The sequence below is a fragment of the Lissotriton helveticus genome, chromosome 1_1 (assembly GCF_964261635.1).
Source record: "Lissotriton helveticus chromosome 1_1, aLisHel1.1, whole genome shotgun sequence".
Taxonomy (NCBI): domain Eukaryota; kingdom Metazoa; phylum Chordata; class Amphibia; order Caudata; family Salamandridae; genus Lissotriton; species Lissotriton helveticus.
This window is the reverse complement of record NC_136057.1, coordinates 972044706-972062686: the sequence shown is the minus strand read 5'-3', so window position 1 is coordinate 972062686 and position 17981 is coordinate 972044706. Positions and strand designations below refer to the sequence as shown.

At 48.4% G+C, this 17981-nt stretch overlaps 1 protein-coding gene across 4 annotated transcripts in view; it reads left to right on the top strand.

The window, feature by feature from the left end:
* The window catches only part of TASOR2 (transcription activation suppressor family member 2), a 1020110-nt gene that overhangs the window by 229721 nt on the left and 772408 nt on the right, over positions 1 to 17981 (top strand). For all 4 annotated transcript variants that reach the window (XM_078677333.1, XM_078677324.1, XM_078677320.1 and 1 more), the window contains exon 11: positions 2297 to 2400. In XM_078677333.1, coding sequence (XP_078533459.1) covers positions 2297 to 2400 — 104 coding nt within the window. The remainder of the gene's footprint in view (positions 1 to 2296; positions 2401 to 17981) is intronic.

Sequence of the window (17981 nt, the reverse complement as noted above, 5' to 3'; positions counted from 1 at the left end):
TAACCACCGAAGAGAACGCACAATATCGGCAGTTCTGAACATTGGAATTTCCAAGGCAGCACTAGCTAGGCGATGTTTTTTGTTTCGGGTGGAGTTGCAGCCTCCTGTACGCCTTTCCGCTTGTACCACTTCTACCCAGAGTGCTGATGAAGATGAAGCGCGACCGGGCCCAAGTCATTCTTGTGGCTCCGGACTGGGCATGAGGAGTCTGGTACCCCGAGCTCTTGAGCACCGCCATCGATCCTCCGATCAGACTGCCTCTTCGGGAGGATCTTTTGTCGCAGCAGCAGGGGACAGTCCTCCACCTGAACATGTCCAGCCTCCACCTCCTTGCGTGGAGATTGAGTGGCGACAGTTGAGAGCTTTCAACCTGCCTTCCAAAGTCTTTAATGTAATCTTGGCAACCAGGCGTCCCTCCGCTAAAACAGTATACGCCTGTTGATGGAACAAATTTGTGCAATGGTTCACAGCAAAGGCTGTGGACCCTCTTTCTGCCCCCCTTTCAGAGGTTCTCTTTATTGTTTCTTTGGCCCAGCAGGGCTTTGCTCTAGTCACTAATAAAGGCTATCTTTCGGCCATTTCGGCCTTTCTTCGCCTTCCTGATCAGCCTTCTCTTTTCAAGTCCCCTATTGTTAATCGATTTCTGAAGGGCATTACTCATCTCTTCCCTCCTTCTCCCTTCGTAATGCCCCAGTGGGACTTGAACCCTGCTCTCACTTTTCGTTTTTGTGTGCTCCCTTCGAGCCACTACATAATTGTCCTCTTCGACTCCTTACTTTAAAAACTGCTTTCTTGCGTGCCATCCCCTCTGCTCGCCGGGTCAGTGGACTTCAGGCCTTATCTTCAAAGCTTCCTTTTCTTTCTGTCCATCTGGACAAAGTTGTCCTCTGTACTAGGTCTTCTTATATGCCCAAAGTGCTCACCTCCTTCTACATAGGTCAAACCGTCACATAACCCACCTCCTTTCCACCTCCGCATCCCTCTAAAGAGGAGGAGAGACTCCAGCGTCTGGACCCAAAAAGTGAGCTTTCTACCTTGACCGCACTAAAGAATTCCAGGTGGAAATCAACTCTTCGTGGTTATGTGGGTGCCTAGAAGGGCCGGACAGAGCACAAACGTACCATCTCTCGATGGATTGTCCTGTGCATTAAGATCTACTATTCTGTAGCTAAAAAGAAACCTCTAGTAGGACTGCCTGCCATTAATTGACATCTGCCAGGCTGCCACGTGGGTATCCTTGCACACTTTTACAAGGCATTACTGCTTTTTTGGGCGACTCTGTTCTCCAGGACTTTCTGATGTGAACTTGGTTTGCAGACCCACCTCCGGGATTGGTGTTGCCGGGGTATCTATTCTAAGGCAAGAAATCTATAACTAATAGTCTCTTTTTCAGACAATCAAGTTACTTACCTTCTGTAACAATATATCTGTAAGAGACATATATTAGTTATAGATTCCTTACCGCCCCACCCATCCTCCTAGTTCTACGAACTTACTTCTAGGGATAGGGACTCCCTTCCAGGGCCCTAGTTCTGTGCACCAGTGGTCAGTGTCTTGCATGGCTCTGCGCTTCTGGCGTGGAAAGTCGTGTCAGAACTGACGTCAGCGCCCAGGGGCGGCGTCTAAGTAGACACTGCAACGTCATTCCGGTGAACACCACTCCGACGATAGACGTTGAGTCGAGCAATGCCACCTATCGACACGTAAGGGTACTGCTACGAAAAAATTTCTCCGGATCCAGTCTGACGCCTGGGGGTAATTCTCAGGTAAGGAATCTATAGCTAATTTTTGTCTCTTACAGATATATTGTTACTGAAGGTAAGAAACGTGTTCTTTAGTCTGCGATGCGAAAGTTGTGTTGACTGGTATAATCGAAATGAGTACGATCAGTGCTGGAGCATTAGTAAGATGACAAACTACTTGATCGAACTAAAAAAAGGCTTGCCTGTTAATCACACTTTGAAGCCTGTCGAAGATCAAATGAGGGTCAATGGTACTTTAATGTTTTATACATGCAGAGACCTAACTCGTTATTTCACAGTTCTGTTCTATACTTTTTTGAGTACATGTTGACCCTGAGAATCCATGGCCTCAGGGGACAGTATAAAAAGAGAAAATACATGAAAGGGAAAGAATGGTTTTGAGGTCTTTCTAAACCATTAGTAAGTTGCTTCTCCTTGCTTGTAATTTACCGGATATACTTATGAAAATTAATTTCCATGTACATTTATATGGAAATGTTGCCGTCTGTACCTTTCTCCACTTTTCAATGGTTGTCATTGCTCTTCTTTCCCAGTGAACTTTGATGGTATTTATGGCAGTCTGTATGACGTAGTGACATCCAGTTCTGTTGAAGAGAAACTGCAGGAGCTGAAAGAGCACATGAAGGAGGAGGAGTTGGTAAGCATGAAGAATGTTATTGCTGGAACTCTCTATGTGTATGTTTTACCTGGTGACATAATACTTAGGACCTCTGAAACATCTTTACTTAACTTGAATAAGTTCATTTTAGTAGAATTAAATGATTGAGTACTTTCTCCACTGCCATTGACGGATGTCTTTTTCTCCCTACATTGATTAGGGTTAGTATGCACCACATTGAAGTGTAACGGTGTGCAGCAAAAGATGTACACATTAATTAATGGAGAAAAGCATGTAGATCGTTTTGTATACCAGTGCAAAAACTTATTTTCCACATGTAGTATTTTAGGTGTACTATGGGGAAGATTATAACGACTTTGGTTAAAATTGCTAGTTTGTACATTAAGTGTTAAAATTGTTTTTACTTGTTTGTAGTTTGTATGTGTTAAACATAAAAAGAAACTGTGCTTTAGATTACCTTTGACCTTGCCTGACGCGCTGCTTCAACACCTCTTGGAAAAACATAAACATTAATGTGAGAAAGATCTTTGTATTTGTTGTTTCTCATAGACATCTACCTGCAGATTCCTTACCTTTAACCTTCCAGGCATTAGGCTGGATCTTGAAGATTATCCATAGCCGTACCCCTGTGCGGTAGTAGGTAGCGTCGGTCGACTCAGCGTGATGAGTAGGCATCGTATTCATCATTGTCGTGACATCCGTGTTGTCAATATAACCGCCACTCCGGCGCGCTGACGTCAGTTCTTTTCTTTCCGTGCCAGTCAGCACCGATCCGTTGAAGAGAGCTTCCGCCTGTCACTTTTTGAGAGAGTTTTTTTGACTTTTTGTCAACTTCTTTTGGTGTGTTTGGATGTCCAGTAGGAAGACTTTGTGGTTCAAGCTGTGCGGTACCTGTCACCGTGCCATGTCGGTAACAGACCTCCACATTGTGTGTCTGTGTTGCTTGGAGCACGACCACAACACAGTCATGCTCAGATTGCCGGGTCATGGCACTGAAGGCTTTGAAGGAGCGGTCCCTGAAGCTGCTCGCGGCCCGGGACGCACCACAGAGGTTGCCTTGTCGATCTCGCTCCAGGTTCCAGTTAAGAGGAAGTGTGAGTATCATCCGGGAGCTGGAAGTCCTCTTCGTCGAAGTCGTCAGCTAAGAGAGATGTGGAGAAGCGTGGCTCAATGGTTAGAGCGGCAGACCCTGATGCAGAGGTCTGGCCTGGGACCGGGGTTCAATTCCCGCCTCGGCGGCTCTTGGACTCAATTTCCCCGGACCTGATCATTCTCGCCTCAGTGCCTAGTCTAATCATGGGTCCCACTCTGTGACTCTGGGCAATAGCTTGCTTAATCTCCACAACGGCCCCAGCAGCGCTTGGATGCCTGGCTTCACCTTGGGGGTGCCCAGGAGTGGACATTTACAGGAAAGCCAGGATGGGTTCCACAGCGGTATGAATACAGCGCTACGAGACCTCTGGGTAGAAGTGCGCTATATAAATACAAACACATTTACACACACATTTACACATTTACGCAGAGGCATCACCAGAAGCACAAGAAGTCAAACCGTGCTTCGACTTCGCACCGTCCGCCATGCGGCGAGAAGGAGGAGCCTCGGTGCTCTAAGCCCTGTCCCGCTGAGCGGGCACCTGGCTCGACTCTGCGCCTCCCTCCCTTACCGGGGCCGAGAGCGACCCTCGTTCAACTCAGGGAGTTTGACAATGCCATGTGCGCTGTGTTTGGGCAGCCTGACCCTGCAGGTGTGTCTTCGGGCCCTGCAGGCCCAGGTGAAGGAGATCCCGTGGGTCCCGCACCTTCGGCTCTGGCCCCAGCGCCGCGACCTCCTGTTAGACCCGTTCCCTGGGTCCAGAGCGTTGCCGGTCGCATCTCCACAGCAGCCTTCCCCGGCGCCACCTCCGAAGCTGAGGTCTTCGGCACCTCCCCATCCTCATTCCAGATGATACAGAGCCTGTCTGGCGTCCAATGACACCGAGGCTGGCGTCTACCGAGCTTTGCGGCTTCATACCGTCTAACCAGCCCCTTTCTTAAGGTTTGGGGTGGGGTGAAGTGGATTGGGACGGGGAGCAGGATCCCTTAGAAATCCAGCAGCCCCAGGACATGGACTGATATGAGGAACTGGATGATGATAGTGGCCTGGACACGTCCCCAGATTCTGGCCTGTTATAGCTATTTCTAAAGCGCAGCAATTACCCGAGGGTGTCCTGGGGCTAACCACTATTCTCTGAGAAAATAAGATAGGAGGCAACGTTAAAGTGTAAAAAAACAGGTTTTCAACCATTCTGCTGCATGCTGTCTCCCCCTAAACTGGCTATGGAGGAGGGGCGCGGTGTTTGCTATGGTGGTACCAATGGACGCCTTTGGCATTCTGGACCTGCAGCTTCCTACAGAGGCGGTCAAGACCAAAGTCTTGACGGAGGTCCTGCATCCTGGTGTCTCCGCATCAGAACTCTTGCTGCCTTTTAACGAGGCCTTAACGGACATTCTTCTGAGCACCTTTTCCAAACCCAGCACTCAGGCTCCTGTGAATAGAACAATTGCACTCCGCCATCACCCTGCACTGGGCAACCCAGTTTTTCTCTCCCCCCCCCCCCCAAAAAGCTTGGTGTTTCAGGTTTCGACTTCCCGTGCCGCGCTCCCTTCTGCCTCTTCGGACAGGGAATCCAAACGGCTGGAGTCCTTTGGAAAGAAAATGTTTTCTTCCACCAGCCTCACATCAAAACTGTATCAAGGGAGGAAGGTGCAAGTAAACAACAATGAAAATAAAATAAAAACCAATGACCTGGAATAATCGGGGTCCCGGGTGACCTGGAGACGCAAATCTTACTCTGGAGTAGATTCGAACATTGATAGCGTTTCTGCTAAGAACTGGAACAGGTGTATTGCTCTAACCCTTGTGGGACAGGTAGTCAATGGGTGACCCCTAGAGAGATAGCTGACCAGTTGCCCCCAAGCATTTTCAAAGTTTTTTAACTTGTCCCTATAAATGTCACTCATCCATTCCATAGTGAGAGCCTGCCATAACCGTGCCTGCCATTGTGTGAGGGCTGGAGCTTCTGTCTTTTTCCAAGCGGCAGCTATTGCTGTTTTAGCCGCGTCTAAGCAGAGCCACAATATGGCCTGATCAGCTGTCGTTTCATGTTTCAGACCTGGGTCTCGAAGACCAAGAAGTGCAAAATCCGGGGAGTCTTGGGTGGGATAACCTAATTTCTTGAGCCAGGATTTTGGACTAAAGGGCCGAATTGTTGGGCAATCCCAACATATGTGCCGGAAGTCGCCCAAGATGCCGCAGCCTCTCCAGCAGAGATCTGATGTGTTAGGAAATATCTTCAATTTCGTAGGGTACAGATACCAGTCGTATAATATCTTATAGTGAGCCTCTTGTTGACCTAGAGAGTGGTTATGACATTATATGTCCTTCCATTGGGCTTTCCATTGTGTATCTTTGATGTCCTTGGCTAGTGGGCGATCCCAAAATTCGAGATGCCGTGGACGCCTAGATGGGAGTGTGTGCAACAGTAGAGAGTAAAGTAAAGAAATGGCCTCTTTTACTGAGCTGGCTCCCATCACATAGCGTTCTAGTGTTGTGAGTTCACTTGTCACACCTTCACTAATCTTGGTTTGCAGGACCCAGTGACACAATTGGAGATAGCAAAAGTATTCTGTGTTGGGCAGGTGGAAGTCCCTTTTGGCAGATCTCAAATGTTAAAATATCCCAGTTATGGAAAATGTCAGCTAAGGTGAGACAACCTCCCTCTCTCCACGCGTCGAATGGACCCGGCTCTATTGCCGGTGGGAAAGCGGGGTTGTAATGTATAAGGGTAAATTGTTAGGGGAACGAAGTCCATTCAGTCTGCTTTAGAACGTCGTCCCAGGTTTTTAGAGTTGTTTTGGTAGGCATGCTTATGTAGGCATTAGCCGGTCGATTCGTCTTCGGTTTCCATATTAGATCCCATATCACCCTTCCCGTGATCGCCCGATCCATCTGTAGCCAGTGTTTGACTGACTCACGTTGGGACCATTCCACTATGACACAGAGTTGTGCTGCTTTCTACTAGAGGGTCAGATCAGGCATCGCCAGGCCTCCCTCATCAGAGGGCTTCTGGAGAAGGACGAACAGAAAGCTAGGTCTTTTATTGTGCCGTACAAATTTCTTTAACAGTGTGTGGACTCCCCGTAGGAAGTCTCTCTCAAGCTCAATGAGCAGACAGTGAAATAAGTGAAGAATTTCAGGAGAACTACCATCTTGACGGCATGTATTCTGCCCATCCAAGAGAGATATAGTGGTGCCCATCGCTTAAGGTTGGCCCCGATCTGGCACAGGAGGGGGGTATAATTAGCTGCAAATAGCCCTTAGATTTTGGGGGTCAACTTTATTTCCAGGTATGTTAGTTCTCTCTTGGCCCACTGAAAAGGGGTTGCAGCCACCAGGTCTTCCTTTTCTGCTCTGGTAGTGTCAAGTTAAGAAGAAAAGATTTAGGTAGGTTAATACGCAGGCCTGCAACCTCCTCTAAGCACTCCAGATCCTCCCGGAGTGGTGCTGTTAAGGATCGCCACGGTTCCGATAGTGTCAGTAGGATATCGTCGTCCAAGCCAAAACTTATTCCCCTGATCCCCTGATTCTCTCTGAGCCTTGCGGCTAATGGTTCAATGCTAAGCGCAAAGAAGAGCGGGGATAGAGGGCACCCCTGTCTTGTTCCCCTTCCCAAGACAAAAGGATCAGATGTCATCCCATTAACAAGGACTCTAGCATTTGAGGCTGCAAAGTTGGCCGATATCATGTTTATAATTGTTTTGCCGAAGCCGAACCGCTGAAGGGCCTCAAAGAGAAAGCACCAGTCTACCCGATCAAACTCCTTCTCGGCATCTAAGCCCAGGAGAACTCGGGAAATCTGTTTTTTTAGTAGTTTTTTCAATTAAGTGAATCACTCTGTGCACGTTTTTGTGTGTCTGTGAGCCCTTCATAAAACCTGATTGGTCCGGATGTTTCAGTCCAGGCATCAAGTTCTCCAATCTAGAAGCCAAGATTTTGGAATATAGTTTGGTGTCAAGATTGAGAAGAGCTACGGGGTGGTAGGAACCGCATTGCTGTGGGTCTTTCCCGGGTTTGGGTACCACGGTAATCAGTGCTTCACTCATAGTGTTTGTTACCTGTTTGGTGTTCGCTATGTGATTAAAAAGGGCGTCAGTTGGGGGATTAAGTCTGCGCTAAAAGGTTTGTGAAACTGTGTTGTCAGGCCATCAGGTCCCGGAGACTTCTGCAGTTTCAGACCCCCTAGTGCCTGCTGTACCTCTTTCTCGGTTTTAGGCTCCTTGAAATGGAGTTGGTGTGACTTGGGGGAGTTCCGCTGAGGTATTCCGCTTACGCCCGAGGGTTGGGTTGGTCAGCGGTCTATAGTGAGCTATAAAAATCGCGAAATAATCTTGCTTTCCCTGATTCTTCCTGCGTCTGTGCACCTGCGGGATCCTGTATATCTCCAATGTAGTGTTTTTCCTTCTTTACTCGTAATTGTTGCGCCAAATGTGCACCCACTTTATTGCCCTGTGCATAAGAGGTCTGTTTAAGTCGCAGCAATGTCAACTCTGCCCTATTAGAGTAAATCATGCATAGTTTCCCTTTCAGAGCCGTGACTTGTCTCTGGAGTGTAATTGTGGGATTGGCCTTGTGTGTTTGTTCCAATGTTTTCAGTTCCCCCTCCAGTTTCAATCTTTCCGTTGTTCTCTCTTTATTGAGAGTTACCATTAGCGTCAGGTAGTAACCTCTTACCAAAGCTTTAAACGCGTCCCAGTTGTTCGCCTGTGACGTGTCTGAGGGGTCGTTTAATTGAAATAATTCCTTGATTGATGCACGTAATGAGTTGCGCAGCATTCTGTCTTTCGCTACTGCGTTGGGGAAGAACCATCTCTTAAATTTCGGTTCAGGGCAAGACCATTCCAGGGTGACCTGTACTGGTGCATGGTCAGAGATAAAAATAGGGTGTATGGTAGCTTCACGAACATGTTTTTTTTAATGCTTGGCTCATGAAAATGTAGTTGAGTCCCGAATAGGTGCTGTGGGTGTGGGAGAAGAAGGTGTAATCCCTATCTTCTGGGTGTGCTTCCCTCAAGTGTCTCTGAGCCCCAGTTCCTGAATATTCTGTTTCAGAGTCTTTGGGAAGCTACCTGTGTGGGTGTGTGCTGTCGATCCCACAGTGCCAAGTAAGGTTAAAATCTTCCATCAGTATTACGTTATCCCTCTACAAAGCCCCCAGTAGGGGCAGGGTGTTGTGAACGAAGACTGCCTGATTAGCGTTGGGTGCATATATCGCCTCAATTGTACAAAGCCTTCCCCACGTTTGGACTTTCACCAATACCGCCCTCCTCTCCCTATCAGTTTTGTAATCTTCCGGTTGGAACTTGAGGGAGGAGTGGAAGAGAAGAAGAACTCCATTTTGTTTTGCAGTGGAGGAGTATTATATATCAGTGGGTATCTCTTGTGTTTTAGTCTGTGGTCTTCCGATCTTTTGAGGTGGGTCTCCTGGAATAAGGTATTTCCAGATCTTCTGGCATTTGGAAGAGGCGTTCATACCTTTAACATTCCATGACCGTGCAGTGATCACCATCTTGACTGTGTATACCTATTCGCTAGCCCATGTTCGCCTCCCTCTGTCTGCATGTCCCACTCCTTCCCCTCCACTGGTCGCCGCCCATGTCCGATCCCTCCAAGTTGGTCGCTTGTGTGCCTCCAGTGTGCCCTCTAAAATAAAAGTAAAGAAAGGGGAAAAATACACTAAAGAATAAAAAGGAGAGGTTATCAAACTTCAACACAGTCAACGTTGGGGCAACCTGTCCCCAGTTCAGATCACCTTTGTGGTGTCTGTCAAACATTTGAGGCGAGTATGACCATAGTCCGCTGTTGAGATATGTTTACAGAAGCTAGATTATGGGACAAGTTTTGCTTCTTTGTGTTTAGTCTTGTTGACATGCTCCCCTACCGTGTTTCGGGATGTTGATCCTAGGGTGGTTTAGTGTTAATGATGACCAGAAATTTGATGTATGCATAGTCAGCGGTCTCTTGTTGTCCAAAGTTGAAATTACGGAGTGGGATTTCACAGTCACTCTGTGGGGCTTTAAATGAATTTATGCCAGTTTCTGGTGGAATGTCAGAGGTGCAGGATCTCTTAGATTACGTCAAGAGCGCCATATTTCGTCTGCGATCTAGGAGGACTGCAGTTTTGCCATTGATTTCCAGTCCCCGCGCCAGAGGGAGCGCCTTCTTGATAGCCGTTATTATTCTCCTCGTGGTTGTTCTCCGGGGCTAGGAGGCCTAGCAGCGCGAATGCTTCCTTAACTTCAGTTATATGATGCGCCTTGTTACAATATTCGAAACCTAGTCCAAAGGGGTAGGTCCAGTGGTATATAATATTATCCTGCCTGAGTTTTTCCGTGACGGGCCTAAGTTGTTAGCAGCGCGCCAGTGTTGCTGGCGCAACGTCCTCCTATAGCTCGCAGGAAAATCCTTGAAACTGCACCCTGTCCATTTTCCTGGTGGCTTGCGCTATGGCCTCTTTAGTCTTCAATGAGTGTAGTTTTGCCAGGATATCTCGTGGTCAACGTTTCTCTCCTTGGTTTGGCCTCCCCACGCTGTGGACTCATTCAATCTTGACTTTGGGTGTTGCCCCTCCCAGGGTTTCAGTAAATAGACCCAGTTACAAAGGCCTCGAGGTAAAGCCATTCTGCTCCTTCTTCCAGGTTGCGTATTGGTATGTTTTCATGTCTTGACCTGTTCATTTTTCAGCAGCATTGCTTGTAGTTGAATTTGGAGTTCCCTCGTGGCTGACGATAACCTTTCCGTTCGGTGTTCGAGATTTTCAGTTTGGGTTTCTATGTCTATCACCCTGGTGCCTACTGAGTCAACATCTTGCTGTAGGGTAGTTAGTCTGCCACTGAGATTGGCCCTAAGCGAATCCAGGGACTGTGCCATGTCCGCCTTTAGTTCCTCCCTTAGTGCCTGTTTAAATTCTCTCAGGGAGGCAATTAGGTCCTCTTTAGATAGTGCTATATTGTTCTCCCCTCCTATAGGTACTTGTTGGTCTTTAGCGGTTGTGGGAGTGAAGTAAGAGGAGACTCTATTGCTCTGTTGTTTTTTTGGGAGGCATAGAGGAGCCCTCCACTACCCCTGTGCTGGTTTTACATAATTCTGACTTCTCACCAGGCTTGGTGTCTATGGGACCCCCTACTCTCACCTCGCTCCCTTGTATTGGGCGGTTCTTTCTGCCAGCGTGAGTCTTGTAGGGTTTCGGTCTAAGGCCTTCTCAGTAGAACTTAAGTTTGCTCCTCTCCTGTGGTGTCTCAATCCTTTGTGAATCCGCCTTCCACACTTCGTATTCCCCCCGACCTCCCCACGGCTCTAGTCAGTGTGCCGCACTGCGTTCTCTCCAATGATGGAAGTGTGGGCCGTTTTTGAGATCTAGGGGTGAGCTTGTGGAAAGGTGCCTGGAAGATGTATCTGCTGCTCTGCTCTAATTTTGGAATGTTCTAGGTCTTTATCTTGTGTCTCAGGCAGGCCTGTGTACTTTGTTTTTCATCGATCGTCTCAATCGGGTGCCATTTTGAAGTCAGGCATACGGCTCCCCCGTGTCGGACCTCCGCTCTGAATCTTGTTGGTGGAGCTCTTCTAAGTTGCCGGTTCCCCCACACAGCTGTCTCTGCTGCGCCACCTCCACGATTACTGTAGGGTCATTTGTAGTTCCCTCTGGTTCTCCCCCATGAAGGCACGCTGCGTTACTACCTGCGCACCGCGCCTTGTGGCTCTCACTCACCTCCACCATGGGGAGGGTCACTTGATGCCTTGTGGGGCTCCATGGGGAGTGGGAAGCCCCCGCTCACTCAGCGCTGATCCAGACACATGGTGTTCACGGAGGACTCTGCGTGGGCCCTTCTGCTATGGCTGCAGGTTGTTCTCCACCCTAGTTCTAGGCTGCGCCAGCCCTTCTTCAATCGGCTGCCACCTGGTTATCTCCCGCTGCTCTAAATTGCTCCAACTCCGTGCCCACCAGTCGCGGAGAGTCCCCAGGTACGAATTTTGCTGATTAATTGGCTGCGAAGCCATTGTGGATCACGTCCACACGGCCATCTTGGCTGACCAAGCCCCCCCCCCCTTCATCTGTTTTTTCGTTTCTTTTGTGTTGCGACAGAAGGGGCTTCCAACTGCGCCAGCCCTCTTCCAGCCAGCGGGTTCTGCAAGTTCAGAAACCTCTTTGGGACTGTGGCCACGGTTCAATGCTGCCCTCGAGGTCAGAAGTAGAGCTGAGCCACCAACCCCTCTCCACCGCAAAACCTTCCTAGTCCGGTCCTTCAGAATCATGAACGTCCAGTAGGTGGCAGGATACGCCAGTACCTCCACCACTGTCGCAACATCACCTCGGACAGGTGGGTGTTGCCCGTAGTTTGAAGGTGATATTCCCACCCCTTTGAGATTACCCATCCCTCTATGCCTCCAACTCACTACCGTCTGACGGAGGATCATCTTGTGCTACTACGCAAGGAAGTCAAACCTCTTTTGTCCAAGGCAGCTATAGAGATGGTTCCCAGGCCAGAAATAGACTGCGGTTGCTATTCCCGCTATAGGATGAAGGCCCACGGAGCAAAGGATGCGGTATAGTTGAAGATCTTGGCTGCAGGAGATGCTTGAGGCTGGAGCTTCTTGGAGTCCGAAGATCTCTGGAGGAGAGAGTCAACGAGCCTTGGTAACGACAAGTCAATGCGGTGCACAGGGGTATTGCTCAAGCAGTTCCGACGAGGGATACTGGATTCAAACGTGTTGTGAAGACAGTGGAGGCCTCGAGGGAGTTGCAGACCCACCATCTGTGTTGCTGAACGTTTGGGAGTCCGTAGGAGCTCAGGAACAGCAGGCCAGTCATCTTCGTTGTGGTGCCTGCAGATGCAGGGGAGTGACTCCTTCACTCCAAGGGAGATTCCTTCGGGTGTCTTGGATGTCCACAGGCGTTGTAAAGAACCTGTATGGAGCACAGGCACAGATGTTGCAGAAGACTGGCATGACGACGAGACCAAGAGCACCAAGAGTCTTCCCAGTTGCAGTCTTGGTTCACAAAGCAAAGTCCAGCGAAGCCCAAAGTGCCCAGACGGTTGAAGCTTAAGTGGTTTTGGATCTGTATCTCGTCTCATGACAAATCTCTTCTCAAACAATCACCCCATGTAAGACCTTAAGTACCCTAAGGAAAGGATTGGGACGATTTAGGGGTCCCTCCCAGAGGAGGGGCTGGACAGTGGAGAGGATACTCTTTGTCCTTTGTCCAGTTTCGCGCCAGAGCGGGAGCCAACGGCACCCTGAACTGGTTTCAACTTGAGTATGCAAGGAGGGCACCATATGTGCCATTCAGAGCAGTCTAGTGGCGCTGGTAAGCGCCCCCACCCTTTGCCAGTACACTAAGTCCTGTCTGGGAGGTGGTCACACCGCCCTGTGACAGCAAACCTATTGTCTTGCCGTCACCTGGTCAAGCTTGGCTTAGCAGCAAGAGGGCAGAATCGTGTCTCTGGTCGGCAGCAGCCATAGTTTGCTGTCCGGGTCTAGAAGACTGGTACCAGAAGCACTGAGGGCCTCCTGGAGGAGCTTTACAGTGCATAGAATAATACTCCGGAATGATTCCAACATGTTTGATACCACACATTACAGGGTTCGTTACATCCATTTTTGGGATAGGCATTGTGTAATGACGCATGGCTACTCTATGTATCGTAATGGCTGATGCACTTACAACACGCGAGAATGGACTCCGAGGGTCGTAGGGGTGTCCTGCACTTATTATTGAGCATCCTGCCTTCAGGATTGAAAGACCTGCCTTAAGGGTGACTTATAGGTTTTAAGTGCAGGCACCTCAGATATAAGAGAACGTATATCTGTCGCATAAGTGTTGCTAGCACAAGCTTGCACGGGCTGCAATGGCAGGCCTGTGGTCACAATTTGAGTGGTCTCTCATGGGTGGCATAAATACATGCTTCAGCCCATGGGAGACCTCTGGTGTGCCTATGACCTGGGTACCTTAGTACCATATACTAGGAACTTATAAGGATACACTAGTATCCAATCTGGAGTGTACCTAAGTACTCTCCATGACCAAGAAGCACAGACTGGAGTCCTGATTAGCATGATCCCAGTCAGACTAGTCAGTGAAACATAATGACACAAGCAAAAAGTGATGGTGACAATGAAAGCAGATCCTACTTTCCTACACCGTCCATCAAGCGGAGGCTAGTTCAGGTGTTCACGGACAACCCGATCGCCATGTGGTACTGCAACAAGCAAGGCGGGTGGGGTTGTGGACCCTGTGTTGAGGCCTTGCGTCTCTGGACTTGGCTGGAACAGCAGGGCATTTCCCTGCTGGTTCAGCAACAGGCAGGTTCTCGGGACCGCCAGAGTGGCCGAACACTGCAGAATGTGCTTAGCAGAACATGAGTGGCAACTCCATCCGGAGGTGGCGCAAGGACTCTTTCAACAGTGGGAAAACCATTGGTTAGATCTGTTTTCCTCCGTAGAGAACGCACAATGTCAGCAGTTTTATGCCCTGGAGTTTCCATGGCGGCTCTCGCTCGGCGACTCTTGTTCACGAGTGGAGCTCCGGCCTCCTGAGTGCTCAAGAAGATCAGGAGCAACCGGGCACAAGTCATTCTTGTGGCTCCAGATTGGGCATGGATAGTCTGGTATCCCAAGCTTCTGGCACTGAGCATCGATCCTCTGATCAGGCTGCTCTTTCGGGAAGATCTCCTGTCGCAGCAGCAAGGGAGGGTTCTCCACCCAAACCTGTCCATTCTCCACCTCCTTGCATGGAGATTGAGTGGTGACAGCTGATAGCTTTCGACCTTCTTCCCGAAGTCAGTGAGGTTATACTGGCAGCCAGGTGTCCCTCCAAGAAGTCGGTATACGCCTGACGATGGTCCAACTTTTGTAAATATTGTACAGAACGATCTATTGACCCTCTGTCTGCATCTTTATCTGATATCCTCCTGTTCATAATTTTAATGGCCCAGCAGGGCTCTTCCCTGGGCACCTGGAAGGGCTATCTTTGGACCCTTTCCTCTTTTCTCCGGCTACCTGATTAGCCTTCTCTTTTCAAATCCCCTGTGGTGCAGAGATTCTTAAAGGGGTTAGCCCACTTCTTTCCTCCTTCACCCTTTATTATGCCACAGTGGGACCTTAATGTGGTTCTCATCTGTCTGATGTGTGCACCCTTTGAGCCACTGTACAACTTCCCTCTATGGTTTCTCACCATCAAAACAGTCTTCTTAGTGGCAATAATCTCTGTCAGGAGGGTGAGTGAACTGCAGGCACCGTCATCACAGCCTCCTTACCTGGTGGTCTTTCCGGATAAAGTGGTGCTCCGCAGAAAGGCATTGTTTCTACCTAAGGTGGTAACACCTTTTCATATGGGGCAATCTGTTACTCTACCCACTTTCTATGCGCCTTTGCACCCTTCTAAGGAAGAAGAGCGTCTCCATCTTCTGGACCCAAAAAGAGCGTTATTGTTCTACCTCGATCGAACCAAAGAGTTCCAGGTGGACGACCAACTCTTTATAGGGTACGTGGGTGCAAAGAAAGGGTGTGCTGTCCAAAAGAGGACTATAACCCGCTGAATAATCCTCTGTATCAAAATCCGTTATGCCTTAGGGAAGAAGGATCCACCTGAAGGGCTTAGAGCCCATTCCATAAGGGCAAAAGCGGCCACCACGGCTCTCCAGCATGGTGTTCCCGTTTCAGATATGTGCCAAGCTGCTACGTTGGCATCTCTGCACACGTTTGCGAGACACTACTGCCTGGATTCTCAGTTTGGCAGAGAAGGCCTGTTTGGTCGCTCTGTTTTGCAGGACTTCCTGGTCTGAACCTTTCCGCCTTCACTGCTCTGGGGATGGCATTGCTTGGATATCTGTTCAAAGTTAAGGAATCTGCAGCTAGATGTCTTTATCAGATGGACAAGTTACTTACCTTCGGTAACGCCTTATCTGGTAGAGACATGATCTAACCGCAGATTCCTTACCAACCCACTCATCCTCCCCACACTGCGGATTGGTTCTAGTGTTGAGGGTTTTTCCCTTCAGGGTCCTATTGCTTTTTTTAAAAAACAACACGGCCTTTCACTTCATGGCTCCGTCCTTCTGGCATGGAAAGACGTGAAAGTTCTGACGTCAGCGTGCTGGAGAGGCGGTTATATTACTTGGTGTTTGTACTTTACTATGCCATTTACGAAGAAGGTAATTCAAGGGAAGATTACCAAACACAAGCTGTATGTACAGCTTTCTAGCTCGAGGAATTTGAATTTGATCAAAATAAGGCTTCTGCCAGCTAAGCTGTTTGTGAAGCATGAATTCTGTTGCTAGTTTCCCTCAATGAGTCCTGTGGCAGTCTACTTACGGGCCCAATCCCAATAGTGCCTCTTTACTGTATTTTTTTGGAGCAGGGATAGATTGGAGCTTTCCTAGGCTTCCCTTAGCCCTATATCCAAAAGAAGCCTCCTTATATTGCTTAACCACCCAATCTTATTGCAGTTATCTAGGCGGATTACTTCCGCCATGGCTTCGGCATATTTCCCCAGTTCTGGGGTCCTCCTGATTCTGGCCCAGAAAACAGTGGGCGGAGCTTGGCTATGTCGGTGATAGATCGTTGTCCCATATCTAACATTAGGGAATGAAGTGGAGTGCTCTGGGGCAACATCACTAGATTTCTTTAAAATGTGTGCACTGATCTTGTGAGCTCCTCTATTTTGTCAACGCCCCACAATTCTGACCCATACAAGGCAGACCTAACTGCTTTTCCATCATAGACTTGCAATAAGGCGGCAACCGGTCTAGTGAAGGAGGCCATCTAGTGTTGGGCTTGGATACTACACCACCTACACCAGTACGAAACATTTGCAAAGTCCATAAACCCTGAACTATTGGCTTTAACAATGCTCATTTCACACTACTACATACAATGCAAAGGTATTTGATGATCACAGCACATAAGGATGACCTTGTTAAACATACAGAAAAAAGACAATGTATATCCCTACCACAATAGCTAGCTCAATTTTTTTACTTGCTCCCTGTTATCCCTCTCTTTTGTTCTTTTCCTGCTCTCTCATAGTTGCATGAAACATCTGTTCTTCCAATAATTTTCTAGGAAATGTCGAAATATTATAGTTGGCAAAAGTACACTATCCATTGCGAAAGATTGTTCGGTATGCTAATTACTTTGACATATCTGCATGAAATTTGGCAGTCACTTGGTTTACCCATCTCAGCCACAGCTTGTCAGGTTTTATGCAGATCCGTCCAAGGGCATCAATGGTATCTTTGAGGAAGGGATGGAAGGCAATAATATTTCCATTTGCTGCAACTTTTTCACTGTTTGATGAATCTGCATGACATTAGCTTCTAGAGGTTGGGTGAGGGGCATGTCTGCAGGCCAATCCCTATGGATATACGCATAGCTAGCCAACCTCACAGAGGGTTAGTTGAAGAGCTGTGTGTAGAAGGTGTAGGAAATTGGAATTTTGTTGCAGTTTCCTCACCACATTTTGCCTCATTCCTGACTATCAGATGCTGGTTTTCAACTCTGACAGTGCACTGAGGCCTGCTAACCAGACCTCAGTGCCAGTGCTCTTCCCCCTAAAACAAGTTAAAGTCTAATTGAAACCCATTTAGCAAGGACTTTAGCACCCCTACAAGCTCCTAGTAAATGCTACCTCTGGTACCCAGGGCAGGGGTGCTAAAGAGGGTCCTTAAGGGCTGCAGCATGTCTTATGCCACCCTAAGAGACCCACAAACAAATTACATTTAGACTGCCATTGTAGGCTGTGTGAAATGGTGCAAACCATTCTGAAAACATGGCATGGCATGGCACACTCATCCTGTGCCATGCAAAAGTGCACTGCAGGTACTATATGCAAGTCACCCATACAGCAGGTCTTGGATCCCTAAAGCAGGGTGCATTCTAGTATAGGTGAGGACATATCTGCATGAGCAGATATGCCCCTTTGATGTCTAGTTCTATTACTAGATATTGTAAGTGGTCAGGAAAGTGATCCTAAGACATGTACTGGGCACTGGTCACCACGGGTTACCCAGCTATATGATCGCTTCACTGAAAACACAGGAAACCCCCTTAACTACTGCCCGAACAACAACTTAGCCTTAACCACGTATGAGGGTGGTTAAGGTTAAGTTGGTCTAGTGTTCGTGTAGGGCGGAGTTCAGAGGAGTGTTGACCAGGAACAGGTAAGGAGGATGGAGGGGGGTTTGTGTTCTTTTTTTGGACTTGGGAGGGGTTTGTGAGGGTGGGGGGGGGTTTGTGTTAGTTTTTAGGGGGTGGGGAGTTCGAGTTAGTTTTTAGGGGTGGGGGTCCGGGGTAGTTTTTAGGGGTGGGGGGGATTTGGGGTAGTTTTAAGGGGTAGTTTTTAGGGGTGGGAGGGTTCCAGTTAGTTTCTAGGGGTTCGGGTTAGTTTTTTGGGGTGGGGTTTGAGTTCTTTTTTAGCGGCTAGGAGGGGGTATGGGGTAGTTTTTAGGGGGTATGGGGTAGTTTTTTGGGGCTGGAGGGTTTTGAGGTAATTTTAAAGGGTAGT